At 34.7% G+C, this 19512-nt stretch overlaps 1 protein-coding gene across 1 annotated transcript; it reads right to left on the bottom strand.

Annotated features, from left to right (window-relative positions):
- Nucleotides 1–2297: 2297 nt before the first annotated feature.
- On the bottom strand, nt 2298–16593 carry LOC123543252 (gelsolin-like protein 2). The gene is made up of 7 exons (XM_053539787.1): nt 16587–16593; nt 8639–8793; nt 8380–8454; nt 7814–7888; nt 4679–4789; nt 2783–2869; nt 2298–2387 (listed from the first exon to the last, which is right to left on the bottom strand). The coding sequence occupies exons 1-7, from the start codon at nt 16591–16593 to the stop codon at nt 2298–2300; spliced, it is 600 nt and encodes a 199-aa protein (XP_053395762.1).
- Between the last annotated feature and the right edge of the window lie 2919 nt (nt 16594–19512).

The raw sequence follows: 19512 nt of genomic DNA, 5'->3' as shown, positions 1-19512 counted from the left end.
TCTCTTCTTTTTGTAAGAAACAGCAAAACGTTCTTGGTGTTTTTAAAATCTAAAGTCATGAAGAATTTTGGTAGATCTGAAAACATTATTTGACGCAATACAACATTGCTGATTGGGATGACTGCACGGTTACCACAAATAATTTATGTTTAATATAAGCAGCTAAATGCACAGACTAAGTAATCTTACGCTGAAAGTTTGAAAAAAAAAATACACGTATTAGTCTTAGTAAACAATTATTTTGCGTGTTTGAACAGCAAAACAGTTCAAACTTTAAAATGATACACACAAATTTATGATTAAAGGTGGTTAATCAGATTTTAGTCAGGCAATGGATTTGCTTAAAACTTAAACAACTAATCGTTTATATTTGAGCCGCGCCATGAAAAAACCAACATAGTGCGTTTGCGACCAGCATGGATCCAGGCCAGCCTGCGCATCCGCGCGATCTGGTCAGGATCCATGCTGTTCGCTTTTAGTTTCTTTAATTGCAATAGGTTTTGAAAGCGAACAGCATGGATTCTGATCAGACTGCGCGGATGCGCAGGCTGGTCTGGATCCATGCTGGTCGCAAACGCACTTTGTTGGTTTCCTCATGGTGCGGCTCATTTAATTATGTTCACTGAGTGCTAAATACATGTCGTCAGATTTTCACAGGAGTAATTTTCTTTTAAAAAATAGATTTTCCTGTCTTGGTTGCCCATTCAAGATAAGGTTATTTAACTTAAATGAAAATTTGTTAACCATATTTAGCCGTAGGAATAATACAAGTTAAAGCATAGCAAAAGTTCCTTCTAGGGCATATCTATATAAATATAAAATGATCATCTTGTAAAATTTTGGTTGCAATGTCTGTTATACTGCCAAAAAATTTCAAGTAAGTATTTACGCTAGTTATTTAACATGAATTGTTAAATCCAACAACAAATTAAATCTGTTACCACTTTCAGTAGAGTAAATACGGCAATAAGACATTGACCCAGTTAATCATTTACGATTCGATGCGTGAATTTGTTGCGCATAATTAGAGGGTCGCAATAGGGTTTGTTTTCATATATTAACTATGCATTTTAAGGTAACGATAATATTTAGTTGTTTACATTTAAATTTGCTGTATATGTCAATAACATCCTCGGGTTTAGTAATATGTATTCCACGGAACGCGTTCAGTCAGAGATTCGCCTCAATTAGGAAAGAATGGTCTAACGTCAGAGGTTATTTCTAAGGTCACGGAGTTTTATTGGCTAGCTTGTAATGACAACAGCTTTCGGTATCAGTAGCCCAGTCAAGTGTGACTTATTGAACTATAATATTCCTTCTCAAGAGAAGGAATAATGAATTTAAGAAACATATATTGTGATTGTCACTGATGTGCATTCATAATTTCATATTTATACAAAACTTTGGAGTAGGCTCACTTATGCCCAAATATGCCTTAAAAAAGAGTCTCTAAATGGAATAATTGGAACGTTTTTTTTTTCCTAAAGTAGTATTGTTTTTATTAAACTGTACGAAATATGTAATAATTCATTCATCATCAAAGAAAATTTCTGACCTAAATGAAAATACTTTAAACATTATTAGTATGGGACACCCTCAGTTTTAACTGAATTTTTGAAACAAATCTGAAATTTTCACTTTGAGCACAGCTGTCGACCACAATAAAAAATACATATCATAGGTCATATATTCTGTTAGAGAAGCTGCACCAATGGTTAAAATATTTTTGTGGTCCTCGAGTTTGCTCACAACTAAAAATATTCCTATGTGACTTAAATATGGTAAAAAATGTTTCTCAAAATTCTGCGATTTCAGCAATATTTAGTGACATGTTTTGAAAAAAAATACAATTTTATTTATAAAATACTAAATTCATTATGGTAGATAAACATTCTGGTAGCAAATAATGTATATTTTTTCTAATCATAATAAATTTGAAAATTTTCCAAATTGTGTAAGCCATATACATGCAAGGCGTAAGTGAAATTTGACTTTTCATTATTACCTCCTTTTGCCTATTTTCGTTGCACAACCAAGATAGATCGGAAATAAATGAATTGAGAAGCTATGTGTAGTTTTAAAACTTCTCATTTGTTCAGCTTATGTCTGTCAAATACAAATATAAAACTAGAATTATTCTGAAATCAAAAGAAAAGAAAGAAACCCTGTTTTTCTTTTTAAACACTTTCAAATTTCAAAAGGGATGTAATTAAATTTTGTTATAAAAATTACAAAACAAATGTATGTTGACCACCTTTAAGCACATGTTTTTTGTACTCTTGAGATGACAGAATTAATTACCAGAACAGTTTTTTCTCTCCTAGTATTTCACATTCCTCTTCTTCACTTCCATATTCATCAGGCTCAAGTAACTGGTAGAAGTCATGCTGGTTAAAGGAGCAAAAAACGCTTGCAAGATATTCTTATATCACATATTCATATGGAACACTAACAGCGTTGATAAAATGGCTGCCAAATTTTTGTCATGATCAAATAAGACTTTAATTTCTCATTAGTTACTATTTCAATTCATTCTATACTTTGCAATACATTTGAATATATGATTAATCTAAGAGAATGTATTACTGAATTACTGTTTTATTACCTCCGTTTATAAAACTGTACAACATTTCTGAACAAGTAACTTTGCACAATATCTGGACGGCAGCTTTATCTTTTGACCACATTACTTAAGCATTATGAAGTTTCCACTATACATTAGCAACGGTAAAGTGTATTTCGTAAATGAAGATAGTCTTCTTCATCTATGTTTTATACATACATCCTCACTGATACTGTGTTCATCAACAACTACTGCCTTGCAATGGCCACCCCTCATTTCTTTAATATCCTTCAGGTATTCCGTCGACTAAAGTATACAATGTCTTATGACAACATTAATACCAATACAGTACATATAAAGACTGTTTATCATAATGATGATTATTACATACCTAGAATTATTTTCCATTGAGTTTCAATGGACAGCGATCATGCAATATTTTTCCATATCATGACGTGGAACGCTTTCATATCGGACGTGGAATGTTTTATTAACGTTGTAATGGAAAGAATCGCGTGACGTCCATGGCGTTCACGCTCACGTTGCGACAACATGTTGGCGTCATTTTCACGAAATTTATTAATGCGCGTCAGTTTGATTTGTTTATTGCATTTTCGGAGAAACTATTTTCGTATTTTTCCTGTCTATCGTTGCTTAATAATAAATTTAGATACAAATTTATCATTTGATAGTGGATATGTAATAAAAAGGTTATCAACTTTGTATGTGTATATATGCACTCGTTCTTTCGCGGATAATATTGAATCCTAAAGTCGCGCAATATTACCGCTGCAGAACTCGTGCATATATCCACATACAACGTTAATAATCTATAAATATCAGTTATCAGTGATAATGTCCTTTCCAAGTAAAACCGGAGCACTGAATAAGAAGACATTCACTCAACTAGGCCTTCCTGTATAACCCTTGGTCCAAGATGATAAAACTGAGTTTGGAGGCCAGTCTTAGAATACAGCCATTCCATTGGTCAATTCTAAGACTGAATTCAAAACAAGGGGGTCATACTGGTCTTACATTGCTCAAAAGAGTTTGACAGCTCAGACAGATAATAACAAACATTTCTGCAAACGTACTTTAAAAATTGGCCTGTAGATTTTGGAGAGAAGATTTCCCAAGTTTTCCATACAGCAGCAATGCAGAGAAAACTAATCCCGCCCACGACAGATTAAGATGTCTTTATACAGTTTTAGTGGCGGACCACCCAAGTAACATTTTTGTTCAATCATTTAAAATTCGGACCTGTGAGACAGGATATGACATTTGACCTTTTTTAAATTGATAATTCTTGTAGCCATGTTTTTTGACAAATTGGAATAAAATGAACACTTGATTTATGGTCACCAAAATTATTTCACAATTGAACCAATTGTGTAGGAGAACTGATGAAGTTTAGATATTGTCTTATATTTTAACTCTATTTTTGACAAGTAAGAATACCTTCAATGATTCTGAAAATGGGTCACCCATAAATTATATTGGAATAGGACCAGCAGGTTCAGACAAAAATAACCTTCGAAGTTTCCACTATATCCACATTAGAAAAAAGCCAGCATGCCATGTCAACCAGTTTCAATACTTTGTACAATCTATGCAGATGTTTTTACAAGACTGTTTTTAAAGGTTCATCTATAAGTAACCACGCCCTTGGTATCCATGTTTTTTAAAGAATCGTTAGCATTTTAAAATCTTTGTAGAAGGACAGCAAAGGAATATTAGTGTAACGAGATCAGTGGTTTAGGAGGTGTTGTTGTTCAAAGAGTTTTCTATTTTTAGCTCTAACAAGAGGAGCTGGTTTGAACAAATTTAGATGAGAACTTTCCAACAAGCTTCAACACTTTCCACCTAAACGTTTTAGAGGAGACAATGACACAACTTATAGACACTGTTTCCGCAGACGGACGACATACAGTGATCACATTGACTCACCTTGTGCTCTGATGAACTAAGAACCTATCATATTTTTGAGTTTTGAGACTGATATCAACCTTGGAGTCTGGTTTACTAGTACGCAAAATCAAGTCACAGGTAAGCTGTTAATATTTATAATTTTAATTAGAAATGTCCATATTTCAAAAGATAGCAAATGATTTATACCCAAGCTTTCTTATCACTACTAGCATTGTTGCCGTTGTATTGCCATAGAGTTGTACCAGCATCTAGAATAAAGACGTCGTCGGAATTTAGGCTGTCTTTACTCAATGGAACCTGCAAGTTCGTAGAAAAATATAACTTTTTATACCAATGTCTACCCCGTCCCACAGCAAAACATCTTCACCATAAAAATAACTGTTATCAACAAAATACATGTGAAAAGCAAATTCTTGACGTTTTAATAACGCTTATCAAAACGAGATAGTAATGATATATAACCTAGTGCCTTTGCATATTTGGAGTTTTGTTGCATTTCTAGACTGATTGCATTTTTGAAAGGGCCCCTATAATAATCACTCTACATATTGCGTATTTGAAAAGGTGTCCGGTCAAAATTGCAAAGAAATTGTTTACAGGAAACTCTTTTCTCACAATGGTAGATACCCATCAAAGAACGCAAACTCTGAGTGATGTTCAGTTTCGAAAACAGAAAAGTTATCATAAAGCCGAGTCTAATATGAAGACTGGATACTAACTTCTGTGACTGACGGGTCAGCTCCCTTTCCGGACACTTGCAACAACTTTTTTTTATATTTAATAGGTTCCGCGTGGCGGAAGCCACTTTCAGCGCCGCCCTCCATTGTACTGAAATAAGAAACCGGAAAAGTGGTGCGGTATTGGGACATGGTACACAACAAATTTTCCGAGACACAGAAACATGATAATACCAGATAAAGATCAAAAACAAGAGGGCCATTAACCCAAAAGCGCTCACCTGTGTACAAGGCTTCAAGTTTGTATAACGTAATGGTACAAGTACCGAGTTAGGTTTCTTCTAAGATAGCCTATATTATATACGTCACACACAGTTTTGAACTTAGGGCAATTTGAGTAATTATGGTAGAAAGTACAACTCTGATATCACATGCCAAATATCAAGGCTCTAACTATCATTGATTCAAAGAAGAAGATTTTCAAAGTTTCTTATGTATAAGCCTATCGTTAGTACATGTCACAAACAGGGGCGTGGCCATTTTTGACCTTGGGGCAATAATTTGGATAATGATGGTAGAGAATCACACCCTTATAATACATGCCAAATATCATAGCTCTAGAGAAACAGAAGTCTTATAGCTCAAAACCTTTCTAACAAAAAAGACCCATATGTTCAATGAACCGGAACAAGTTTGAAAGAGGGCTACCCAGAGATCATTTGTGTAAAGTTTCATCAAAATCCATTCAGTGGTTTTGGAGGAAATGTTGTTTAAAGAAACTGTTTATGAAAAGTGACCACCCCCTCTGGCGGATATGTATTTTAACGAATTGAAAACATGAACAGTATTCGTAGAAGGTCACATGAGGACAATGTGTTTGAAATTATTTTAAAATTGGGCTAAAAGTTTTTATACCAGAAGATTTTCTAAGTTTCTACTATGTCCATATAGGGAGAAGGGACCACGCCCTCTGACGTCCATGTCTTGACGTATCAAAATAATCTGAACAATCATGATAGAGGGTCACACACGGCCCATTTGCGTAAAATTATTTTAAAATCGGGCTAGCAGTTTCACACAAGAAGATTTTTAAATTTCCAATATGCATATACATGTATAAGGAAAAGTGACCACACACCCTGGCGGCCATGTGTTTTTTTTTTACAAATTGGAATAATTTGAATAATCTTGGTAGAGGGTCACACACAAGGACCATTTGTTTCAAATTATTCTAAAATCGGGCTAGCAGTTTCACACAAGAAGATTTTTTAGAGTTTCCTCTATATATATGGAAAAGTGACCACGCCCTCTGGCGGCCACGTTTTTTGAGGAATCAAAATAATTTGAACAATCTGGTAGAGGGTCACACAAGGACCATTTGTGTAAAATCATTTTCAAATCGGGCCAGCAGTTTCACTCATGATGATTTTTTAATTTTCCACTATCAACATATAGGGAAAAGTGACCACGCCCCCTGGCTGTCATGTTTTTTGACAAATCGGTATATTTGAACAATCTTGGTAGAGGGTGACATAAGGTCAATTTGCGTGAAATTATTTCAAAATCGGTCCAGTGGTTTATGAGAATATTTCGTTTGAAGTTTTTTTCCCTATTTTTAGCTCTGGTCCCTATGTGCAACAAAGCGGTACCGTTTGAACAACTATGGTAGAAGATTACCCAAGGAACAACCAGGCCAAGTTTCATTAAAATCCATTCAGTTGTTTTGGAGATGTCGTTTAAATAAAATTGTTGACGACAGACGACTTGACGGACAGACGCACGCACGCACGTACGGACGACGGGCACAGCGTGATCACAACAGCTCACCACGAGCACTTTTTGTTCAGGTGTGCCGAATAAATCGTTTTCTAGGAGAATAAAATTTATATTAATGCTAAATGGCAAATATTGCATTCATTTTTTGCATGATTTTTCAGTGATAACCTTATACAAAATTTACCATAATTTTATTGTAGCATCTTATTCTATCATTAATAATAACTAGTGGTTACACATACGGTGGGGAGTGTTTTCGGCATTTTAGCTAGTGTTAAATGTTCTTATATATTGTAGCTAGACTACAGTCCTAGCCAAGGACTACCCAGCTGACATGTATTTCCACTCGAGCATATAATAGGTATCATATTTACCTCCCCTGAATCACTGGCACCAGACCAGAAAGAAAATGCCTCTGTACATGTTATACTCTACCCCTAGGTAATATATAAGAACCATGGTCATGAACGGGAAAATGCACTAACCTATTTCAAGTTCGATGAATGAGTACTAAGCATATTGAACAAGCGGTAATTTATCTTCCATCGTGCACCAATCACACTGTCTCAATATATCATACTGCAGAGATACTTCGCATATTTTATGCTTTCGTCAACGTTACAGAAAAAAACTTGCGTGAACTTCTCTAATGAACATCCGGTCTAAAGGTCCCAGCGATGTGCGCATATACTTCGCATATTTTATGCTTTCGTCAACGTTACAGAAAAAAACTTGCGTGAACTTCTCTAATGAATATCCGGTCTAAAGGTCCCAGCGATGTGCGCATGCGCGGATGCGCAGGCTGGTCTGGATCCATGCTGGTCGCAAATGCACTATATTGATTTTCTCATGGCGCGGCTCAACTTACTTGTGAGCTCTTCGAACCAATCCAATAATTGACGTCGTACTTCAGGTGGTCAGCAGAAGTTCCTTCTATATAGCTCTGAAGGCGACAAAAGTAAAGTGAAATTTGCTCATAAATTAAGACGTCAAGCAAGTTATGCGTATTACTTGTTATATATTTCATACAAAAATATTGCGAATTATAATACCCGTTACCACATGCACCATACAGAAATAAAATACACCAGTGCTAGTACATATAAAAAAAAATCCTTGTTCCCACAAACGGGCCATTGACGGAATGTTAGACGGAAAGAAACAAAGTACCATGCCCTCGGAAAACAGGGTACCATGTCCTTGGAAACAGGGTACCATGCCCACAGACTATTGCAGTATATTTGCGACTATTTTTTTTAAATCAACAACAAAAAACAAATAACTGATTGACAGTTGGTTGCAAAAAAATAGTAGTAATAATAAGAGGTAAACTATGGAATGAAATTAAAATACTGTTCGTAATTTAATGCATTTACATGTACATGAGTGGGCGAGAACAAATAAATAACTTTGAAAAACATGTGGCGTACTTACATTTAGGATGATGTATGAATCACCGTTGTAAAACTTTCCGTAGTCTTCCTTGGGCCACTCTGTGACTGTGAAGTTCTAGAAAATACAAAGAAATTTGCCACTACAGTTTGTGGTCATTTTGAAGATTATATGTCCCTTCACAGAAAAGACCGATTAACTAAAAAAAATCCAAAATATTCCATTAATGTGCTACTGATCACCCCAGACAGCTTTTTTCAAGAGCAGACGACAAGCATATTTTGTAAGAGAATCAACGTACCACAATTCTCCAGATGTGAAGCCCAGGCTGCTTTCCTGCATTTTTCCATCCTGGCTCACCCAGGACGGACGCTTCTGCAAGACAGTACATGAATAATACATATGTATGGACCATATTGCTGCCCTTCCAGTTATATTTCTTTGCTTTTCTCAGACCTGAAAATACACCAACAAAGCTTTAATCTAATTCGGGCAGTGATTTAGATTCTATAGCAAAATCATTAATGTTCGTAGGGGACACAGATCCGTGAGTAGTAAAGACACCTTTTTGGAGGCAAATAAACCGGTGCCATCTTGGATGACCTTGCTAGTACTCATAGTAGCTCGTTTACAAAAAAAAGATAAAGTAAGAATATATGTGCGGCAGTCAGATTTGATTCCCTATTTATGAAATAAGGCAAAGCGTCATTTCCTATTACTGGCTTTAAAATATTTATGGCAATTTTTTTCCGATGTCTTTCCTATGTTTTATCTTTTAAAAGGAAAAAGTTATTTTTTCAACTTACTGGAAAGCTCTCTTGCATGATTTTTGAGTGATAACTAATTTTCAACAATCAAATGAAGTTTTGTATTTATGCGTAGAGAAGTAATTCCTGTCCGCTTGGGGCGGGCAACACTTTTTAAATCCACCACCAAGTGTGAAAGTATACTTGCGTTACCGTAAAGCTCGATTCTCGAGTTCGTTATAAAATGATCTCACTATGTTATATGTAGGCCTATACTTCCGAGAAAATCTCATTTTCTATATAATATAAATAGAACATGAAGTTATTCTAAAATCAAATCCATAACGATCACATTTATATGATTTCGCAGTATTTAACTTCAGGGAAAACAATTTAATATATTAATAATATAACTTCCGGTCAAAACAATATGTCGGGGATTTTTTCAAGGACAAAGAGAAACTAACAAAAACGTAAAGTTTTAAGTGAAGCTGGACTATTTTCAGGACAATTACTGACACAGAGTCATCTATATGAGCATTGATACGAGATGAATGTGTTATTAGATGACATTCTATCAGACAAATATACCTATGCTATTATAACCTATTATTTACCTGTGATCAATAAACACTAATAATTGGGCAATCGTAAACGAAACCAATCCTCACCGGGCCAAAACTCTGTCAACAAGAAACATAAACCGATAATATTTCCAAACGTTCAAAGTATTGATAGTGAGGGTGGAGATTTAAACGGGTGAAGATTTAAAAGTCGTTACCCCTCCCTCATTAATATACACTATGGCAAAGTTCAGTCAGGAGTATCTTAGAGAATTGGGTTCGCAACTGGCACCCATACTGATAAAAGAGTTGAAAGCTCAGCTCAGAGATGAAATTATCAACGGGATCAAATGGGATCCAGATTAGAGACAAAGGTCCACAACCCAGAGAAATTGCATAGTTTGACAGCTGTCAAATACTGTAACATTTGTTTACAAATACATAACATTTGTTTACAAATACAGAATATTAACATAGCGTATATATCTATAGCTACATGCTTCACTACAATATCTAATTTATTACGTATATTGTATAGCATAGCAGACGAAATTGAAATCGATGTATATTTGTTACATATAATACACTTTTCATGAACAAGAGTCAAAACATTAATAGTTTACGTTGATGTATATGTTCTGGCCAAGATTAGGTACCTGGTGTATCCAACGGGGAGCAACATTTGCTCATAAAAATATCGCTATTAAACCATGTTTAAGTCTGGAAGGTTTTCGACCGACCTAGTTTGAGCCCATATGGCAAGAAAATATAGACATACCCTACATGAACGTGTAGTAATGAGTCTGACCAAGATTAGCTACCTGGATAGATCTAGCTTTTAAGGAGAGGTCATAGAAGGTGACTTTGAAAACTTGGAATATTTCATTATTATGACCATATTTGGAAGGTTTTCAACCTAGTTTGAGCCCCTACCATCTGAACATATTATACATGTAAATGAATGTATATATCCTGGATAATTTTGAAATCTGGAGTAGCTCTAGAGGCTATGGAGTAGGTCATACATTGATGACTACATTACGACTTCTAACCTCTAGCTCCACCTAAAACAAAATGGTGATAAGAGGAGCTGTCGACATTTCCGCGGTGCAGCTTTCAGCGGTTTCAAAGTGTAAACAGCTGAGTAAAATTTCCATTTTACGTTAAAGAAAAAGAAAGAAAGTTTGCCTGTCCCACAAGTAAGATCAAAATATCTTTTACAAAATATCTTTTACTCAGGAACACCATGTCTTAAATCTTCAATCTCGGCTAAGCCAACTCGTGACAATGTTGCATATTATGCACTGACGTGACAGATACTTCTATCTTACACTACAACAACCAAATAAACAAACACATTTAGGTCAGTGGTTGAAAAATATGTAGGGTAAACCCGTAATACCCCAGTCACACATACGGCGCGGATAGCTACGTCTAGCTACGGACAGAAACGTAGTAGTCCGTATCGATCCGTACCTGAGCCGTGCCTCAGAGTAGTCATTCGTATTAATCCGTACCAAAACGTGATCAAAACGTATTCAAAACTTATTCCAAACTTGCAAGTTTCTCCAGCTTTTGAACATGCACAAAAGTTTGAGCGAACCGTAGCCATTTGAGCGTGACTTTAGTCCAACTTGGCTGAAACTTATTCATCCGTAGTTGAACGTACTTAAACGTAGTTATCCGTGCTGTTACGTACCTCGCCGGAGCTGAACGTAGTTATCCGAGGCTGCTCGTACTTAAGCATAGTTCAACGTAGTTTATCACAGACCCGTCCGTGCGCTGGGCAAGTTGCAAGGCGCAGTAAAACGTAATTCAACGTAGTACCTCGTACCTATCCGTACTTAATCGCGTCCTGTATTGTTTTGTTTGTTTCCTGTTTCTCACCATTTTTCCCGTACTAAGACGTACTGCTCCGTAGTTATACACCCACAGACTAATCCTATCCGCACCGTACCTCAACGCACGGACATATCCGTATGTGTGACTGTAGCTTAAGAGTTAATGAGACGTAAACTGATTGGATGAAAAGGATATGTTTACAAACCATAAAACTTGTGTCAAAATCAAGCAATCCAATATTTCTTATGAAATTTGGAATATTTTACACGTGTCTGGCTGAATGCTTGACTTTTCATTCTCTCTTTAGAACAATAAAGGTATCAGTGGGCATTTTGCCTCTAAATGCCATTCAACAAAGGGGGTATGTTTGTCTGAAGAAAAATCGTAAGAAAATGGATTGGATAAGCCTGTATAAAATTGCTGGTTTTATGTCTGAAATGCTGTCTTATTGAAAAATCATTTCTCAATTTTGTGGTATGTGACAGGACCATTTCTTATAATGGACGTTAATGGAAAAGACAACAGCAGTGTCTGATTATTACATTTAGGGTAATGCAACAGAGTTAACGTACATTCACGTAGAATAAAAAATAAATAAAGATCAATAACTTTTGCACTAGAAACATTGTTCTCGTATGAAATGTTTCCCTTGGCTTTGTCCAACTAGGAGTAAGTGTGATTTTTGCAAGAATTGATTTACGTAGTCTTTTTACATTCAAAGAAAACTGGAATACGTAAGAATGTACAAAATGGATATACGTGTGTATTGTAGTTAGTAACTCACAATTTCGACTTAGTAACTCTAAATACACCTTTCACTTATGCTCTTCCGTAATTATCCGACAGATGACATATGCCAAAATTAATTTTGATTTATAAATCTCGGCAATTTCCCAATACTGTATTTGAAACCAATACCTATATGCGTTGAAAAACAATGCTTGAAATTTATGCTAAATCTGTAATACCGTCATCTATCATACAATGCGGACACTATATCAGCCTTTAAATATAATTTAAAACAAAAATTCAAACCGCCCAAGGTTCCTTATTTTTACCTTTCTGGTGACAGATTTTCTCAAATCCATCATGCAAGAATACGTATCAAATGTAGTAATCTTAATTCAGACTTATTTTACAACCATTTACGTGACGATCAAATGTGTTACTGTGGATATACTACAGAAGACGCGGAACATTTATTTTTAAGATGTCCGTTCTTTTCCCAACAACGTCAATAGTTATTCATTGATACCCGTCAGTACCGTTCCTTAAATGTCAAATAATTGTTTTGATTCGATAACTTATCACAAAAAATCATGGCATCATTTTTGGTCATGTACAAGGTTATATTAAGAAAAGTAAACGTTTTAACTGAATCGAAATTTACCGAATTAATTCTTCCCAGCCGCTGTGCTTGTAACCCGAGTTTTGGGAAAACGAACCTTCAATTAATGTAGGGTGTGGAACGGCGAGCAAATACCTCTTTCTGCTTTTTCAGCTTTTCTTGTTATTTTCTTTTCATTTTTTCTTTTTCTTTTTGTTGTTGTTTTTATGCGTGTGTGTATCTCCCACTCTCTATTGCTGTTTTTTTTCTTTTGTTGTTTTGATTAAAAATTGTTTACACTCAGTAAGTTCTTACTTTATAAATGTATTTTTTAATCTCTTGCTTTAGTAAATTCTTTTTGTTGTTTCTTGTTTTTTCTCTTCTGCACATGGATTAAATGTTACTCATACATAACATAACATAACATAACATATAGTTTATTCGACATAAAATTGTCATTCAATTCATAGTCGATAATCAATTCCAGTACAGAGTATGAAGCGTGAGAATTTTACCCAGAGAAATATTGTACACCTTAACAAGTACAAAGTGTGAAAAATTTGACATTATTCTAATAGCCGTTAATAAAACATTATTAGAAGTATCAATATTTGAGACACATTTGTCTCGTATAAAACGCTACTAGTAAGTGTAATGACAGTGTAGAAAAAGAAACGTACATTGTGTAAAAATTGTTTTGAAAAATGAATAAATGAACGAATATCAATATTTGAGACACATTTACCTCGGATACAGCGCTACTAGGAAATAAATGTGGTGACAATGTTAAAAAAAGTACATTGCATAAAAATTGTTTTGAACAATGAGTAAATGAATGAATAGGCAAAACATATACTTATTCAAAAATGGCAATTGCATAGAATATATAAAATGGATTCGCAATGAAAATGCAAAATCACAATCTTTCTTTTAATGCATAGTACAAATATTTTGCTAGATTGATCAGTACTTTATTATTTGTAGCGGACATGAGGGTTTCAAATTTCTGTAGCGTAGGCCACCTACAAAAATACGGCTTGAAAAATTTTCGACGCAACTGATAGTATTTTGGACAAACTAATAAAAAATGGTATTCGTCCTCTATCAAATTCATAGAACAGTTTCGGCACTTTCTTTCTTCTCTTTGGACATTTTCATGCCTACCTTTTTCTATTTCCAAATTATGAGATGACAAACGGAATTTACTTAGCGCTATTCTATATTTACATACATTACGACCTATGAACTGAATATTTTGTTACGTAACTTTGTTAGGGAAGTTGGTAAAACTTGTAGTCTCACCCGTTTACTTTAAAGAAGTTACATGTTCCTTCTTCCCTATTTACTCTATTGTGCACTTACATTTGTATTATGTTACATGTTTTCAAAGGCAATAAAATATTATAAATCAAAATCAAATCAAATCAGGAGAAACCAACACTAACAGGTTTGTATCGGTACAGAATCCAGGAACACTGGTTAGGTTAACTGCCCACCGTTACATGACTGAAATACTGTTGAAAACGGCGTTAAACCCAAAACAAACAAACAAACACTACGAGAGTCCTGCAAAAAGTTTTGTCACTGGGTTCGGATTTCTTAAGCGCTATGTTTTATCAAGAAAACAAATATTAGAAACAAACACTACGAGAGTCCTGCAAAAAGTTTTGTCACTGGGTTCGGATTTCTTAAGCGCTATGTTTTATCAAGAAAACAAATATTAGAAACTTTCAAATTATTCCCCCTTTACCGAAATACATTTTTAACCTTTTTACCCAATCGCCAAAAACAAAACAAAAATAGTCTTCTTTTGGTATCTGTTGGAGACACTGACAGATGGCGCTGGTGGACGAGAACTTCTGACTTATATTTCTTTCCGGAAAGCATTTTCTTAAGCCTTGGAAATCAAATAAGTCACAGAGACTCAGGTCAGGTAAATAAGGCGGATGGTTTACCACTTCCACTTTTATCTTTTCGCTTCCATTGCTTATTATGGCTCAAGCATGTGCACCTAAGTTTCGTCACCTGTTAGCAGGTAAGAAATAACCCGACTATCACAGCCTTTGTATGTTTTCAAAAGTTCCCGGGCACATTTAAGGCGTTGTTTCTTTTGCTCCTTTGTGAACAAATGAGAGACTACCTTTCTTAGGTCAAAACGCTTTTTCAGAATTGTTTACACACTGCCTTTTGATATGCCAAACCGAAGTCCATATATACCACACAATTCATCAAACATCTTCTTTCAATCCGTATTAAGCCTAATGCGGCATTTAGATAGCTATGAATTTCAGTCTTTTCGTCCATTTCACAAAGTGACAAGTCAATAGGTCAGTGTATAATTATGTCTGCATGTATTTCAATTTAAGATAACTCGGTCGTTTGAAAAGCAATTTGCACAAATTGAACAGATGTCGTTAGCTATAGGACACGCCATTCAAGTACAATGAAGCGTTTTAAAAAATACTTGGGATAAAACTAAGGAAGCCAATTAGTGACAGAACTTTGTGCAGGACCCTCAAAATGACAGGTAAATAATAACATTTGATTCTATTCATGGCAAATATGTTTTGTCTGGTTCTGAGCATTTGTTGCTGTCACCTTGACTAAAAAGAAATAAATGTAATACTGTATAATTATAAACAGCTGATGTTTATTTAGTTCCGCCATGTGCTTAGTTTGGCTCGAACCAGATGCCGACACTTTAACCTCAAGACGTCCACACTATTTAATGAACGGTTTGTTTCTAAATAAAATATAAAAAAAAACGTTGCATATCTGGCATACTGGCAGTGTTGCGGTATTCCCTGGCGCAGGCTCTGCAAAAATGAAATAAAATAAAGAACAATAATTTAAAGATCAAGTTATAATGAACGAAACCTAATTGTGACAAAAGGTAGCAACAATAGAAACAAAGCATTATCTGGTCTGATTTTGGTCCGATTTGTGTCATTTCTCCTCTCTCTCTCAGGTTTATGGGGAATCATGTATCAATTTATCAATTATTATAGGAGAATCGACACTATGAAATAGTTTACTTTTTTCAGCTGTTTATGCATTAGAAAGTAGCATTTTCAAAATTGCACCATGTAACAATTTTTTTTTCTATTTATTTTGCGTTCTGACAGTGTCCAGGCATTAATCTGACAACTCATACACATAACAAGGGTATGTGGATATATATATGTTATTTAATTATGGAAGTGATAGATAATCAGACTATTTCTATTTTAATCGAAGATAATGCGCCATTAAACAGAAATTTGCTCACTTAATATCGTCATTTAGTCATTTCTAACATTAATGGATTTGTTTTCATTTTAAGCATAATAAATTCAATTTCTTTTTCATAAAAATGTTTTATCTGCTAGAATAAACATAACTTTCACTAAATATATCATTTTTACAATTATAACATAGTTTTCAAAGATATTGTTACCTGAAACTATTCAGCAGTCATATATTTTTTGCCTTATTTTCTCTTTTTTGCTGCCACATTTATGACGGCACAACTTTTTTCCAGTCGCGTGCCCGGAAACAGATACATGGGAAATTACTATAATTCACTTCAATCTAGAATGGGGTATAGGTCTCTATATTTCTCATTATTTTTCTCACGGCGGCCCATATCCCCACAAATCATCATGTACTACATACTTACTTTTGCTGATGTTGGTCAGTTTCTTACACCACCCCTTTTTTTAATGAACTCAAGCCTGGGATCTGCTAGAAATGACCATAAACAGATAACATATCAAGAGTGCAGTGACTTACCTTTCATTTGGTACCATTTGACAACTTCACTAACTAAACTTTAATCAAGAAATAATTTGTATAACTTTCATATATGCCCATTTTTATCGAAATTTGGTCATACTTTTTAATTCTCATTAATATTCATAAATATGCTAATTAGTTAATTTACATAAGATAACTAGAAAGGAAAGGGCAATGGTTTAGGTACATTTTGATACTCTTTGGGTTCTTATATATCAAAGATTGACCAAGATACGATGACACAATGGATTTTCGTATTCAGGTGTCAATTTCTTACCCACCTCTTATAATTGAATTGGTATCTGCTAGATATGATGATCTTATGATTGATTGGTATCTTCTAGATATGACCATAAATAGATAAAATATCAAGCACACAGTGCTTTCATTACGTACCATTTGACTACTTTTGTATAACTTTCATATATGCCCATTTTTAGCGGAATTTAGTCTTACTTTTATATTCTCATTAATAATCATAAATATGCTAATTAGTTATTTTACAATCTATCATGCCAGTGTCCCCATACACTAAAAAGGTATTATAAACAAATGCACTGTTTTAATAGTTCCTGACAGATTTGGCAGCCTTATAGAATAAAATCTCAAAGATTTTGGTTATATTCAGCCATTCAGCTACTCTTGTACATAATAAAAACCAGTAGATCTTCCCAATAGAATAGTATCCTGTTCCAGATTATATAAATAATTTCAGGTTTGACCAGAAACTCAAGAGACCATGGAGACCTAGTATTTCATTTAAATTCATATCTAGTGTAAAAGATAAACCCATCAACAAATCTTATGCAGATAAATCCTTACACTATTTTTACATGAAAATATATTCCAATCTAGAATTTAATTCTAAGATTTCTGTATAAGAAACTACCAAGACGATGATTACAGCCGTAGAGACGAGGCACAAAGACGAGGATCGCCACAGACGAGGCTCATATACGAGGATACCTTGAAGATATATACGATTTTATTGTATCTGAAATTGTTATTTAGATAAATTGTTTTTGTCTTTTATTTCAGATTTTGTCCTGTCTTAATTTTCCTTGAAGTTTCAGTTATTAAATAACTCCACGTGCGTTCGAGAAGAACTCACGTCCTGGATTTGAGGCGTTTTTGGGAAGCAGACCCCGGCTGCGTTTTAATATGCTACTTAGCGCAATCAGCAGAGTAACTGAGTGTGCCACGATACGCTACCGGGAGTGACCTCTACAGGCTGGTATTTTCGGACGCTGCTGAGCCTGAAAATAAAATCTGAAAAGTAGATCCCTCGGAAGCACCGAGAACAAGACAAACAGTGAAAATTGCAGACTCGGTTTGATTGAGTCTGTTCATGAGCAGTAATGGAAAATGCAACACTCATCTGAAATGCGCACTTTGAACAACCGTAGTACGATACTGATATATATCACATACGTCACACAGTGGTGACATCGTAGATATATGCTATAGTTTGCTCCATAGATTTTATAACACATCTATTCGAATAATACTTTTCAAACCGAGATCAGATTCTTGAAGAACGGCTGGTAATTCATACAGCTAAGGCAAAACAAAACCTGGATACCAAAAATAGTCGCCTTGCAAAAAATCGACCGAGGCAACTGAGGCAGAAAAAATCGACCGAGGCAGAGGAGGCAGAAAAATTGACCGAGGCAAGTGCCTCGGTTGCCACAATAGTCGCTACGGCCATGGTATTTAAGCAAGAATCTTGAAACCTCAGATTATTATTAATTAGCACATGACCTTTGCTTACACTAAGTATTATTTCCATTGACCCAGTAAAAGCTGCGTTTTCCCTTTGATTTGGTAAAAAGAATTGAAAATGCTTGTACATAATTAAAAAAAAGTATTTGATTAGAATTACCAAACTTCACATAATTATTTAATAGCACATGACCTTTACTCACATGTAACAGTATCACCATTGACATAGTAAACAGAAGTTTTCCCCTTGATTTGGTAAAAAAAAATTTTGACACTGTGCCCTTGATATTTTAACTATTTATAGTTATATCTAGCAGATACCAGGCTTGAGTTAAATCAAAAGTGGGTGGGGTAAGAAATTGACCCCTGAACACGAAAATCCATTGCGTCATCATATCTTGGTCAATTGTAGACATATAAAATCCCAAAGAGTATTCAAATGTTTCTTAAACTATTGCCCTTTCCTTTCTAGTTATTTATGAAAAATAACTAATTAGCATATTTATGATTATTAATGAGAATATAAAAGTAAGACCAAATTCCGCTAAAAATGGGCATATATGAAAGTTATACAAAAGTAGTCAAATGGTACGTAATAAAAGGTTAGACACTGTATGCTTGATATTTTATCTATTTATGGTCATATCTAGCAGATACCAATCAATCATAAGATCATCATATCTAGCAGATACCAATTCAATCATAAGAGGGTGGGTAAGAAATTGACACCTGAATACGAAAATCCATTGTGTCATCGTATCTTGGTCAATCTTTGATATATAAGAACCCAAAGAGTATCAAAATGTACCTAAACCATTGCCCTTTCCTTTCTAGTTATTTTATGTAAATTAACTAATTAGCATATTTATGAATATTAATGAGAATTTAAAAGTATGACCAAACTTCGATAAAAATGGGCATATATGAAAGTTATACAAATTATTTCTTGATTAAAAATTTAGTTAGTGAATTTGTCAAATGGTACCAAATGAAAGGTAAGACACTGCACTCTTGATATATTACCTGTTTATGGTCATATCTAGCAGATCCCAGGCTTGAGTTCATTCAAAAATGGGTGGTGTAAGAAACTGACCCCTGAACGCGAAAATCAATTGTTTCACCACCAAAGTCTTCTGAACATCAACAAAAGTAAGTATGTAGTACATGATGTAGAGATAGACCCTAACATTTTCATTGATAG

The sequence above is a fragment of the Mercenaria mercenaria genome, chromosome 3 (genome assembly GCF_021730395.1).
Source record: "Mercenaria mercenaria strain notata chromosome 3, MADL_Memer_1, whole genome shotgun sequence".
Lineage (NCBI taxonomy): Eukaryota > Metazoa > Mollusca > Bivalvia > Venerida > Veneridae > Mercenaria > Mercenaria mercenaria.
Note: the sequence above shows the minus strand (reverse complement) of the source record. Positions and strands in the feature narration are given on the sequence as shown.

Coding starts and splice junctions, on each gene's coding strand:
- LOC123543252 (XM_053539787.1), bottom strand. Junction 4,790..7,813: donor TTGGTTCGAAGAGCTCACAA/GTAAGTTGAGCC, acceptor ACGAACTTGCAG/GTTCCATTGAGTAAAGACAG. Junction 2,870..4,678: donor GTAGTGATAAGAAAGCTTGG/GTATAAATCATT, acceptor TGTATACTTTAG/TCGACGGAATACCTGAAGGA.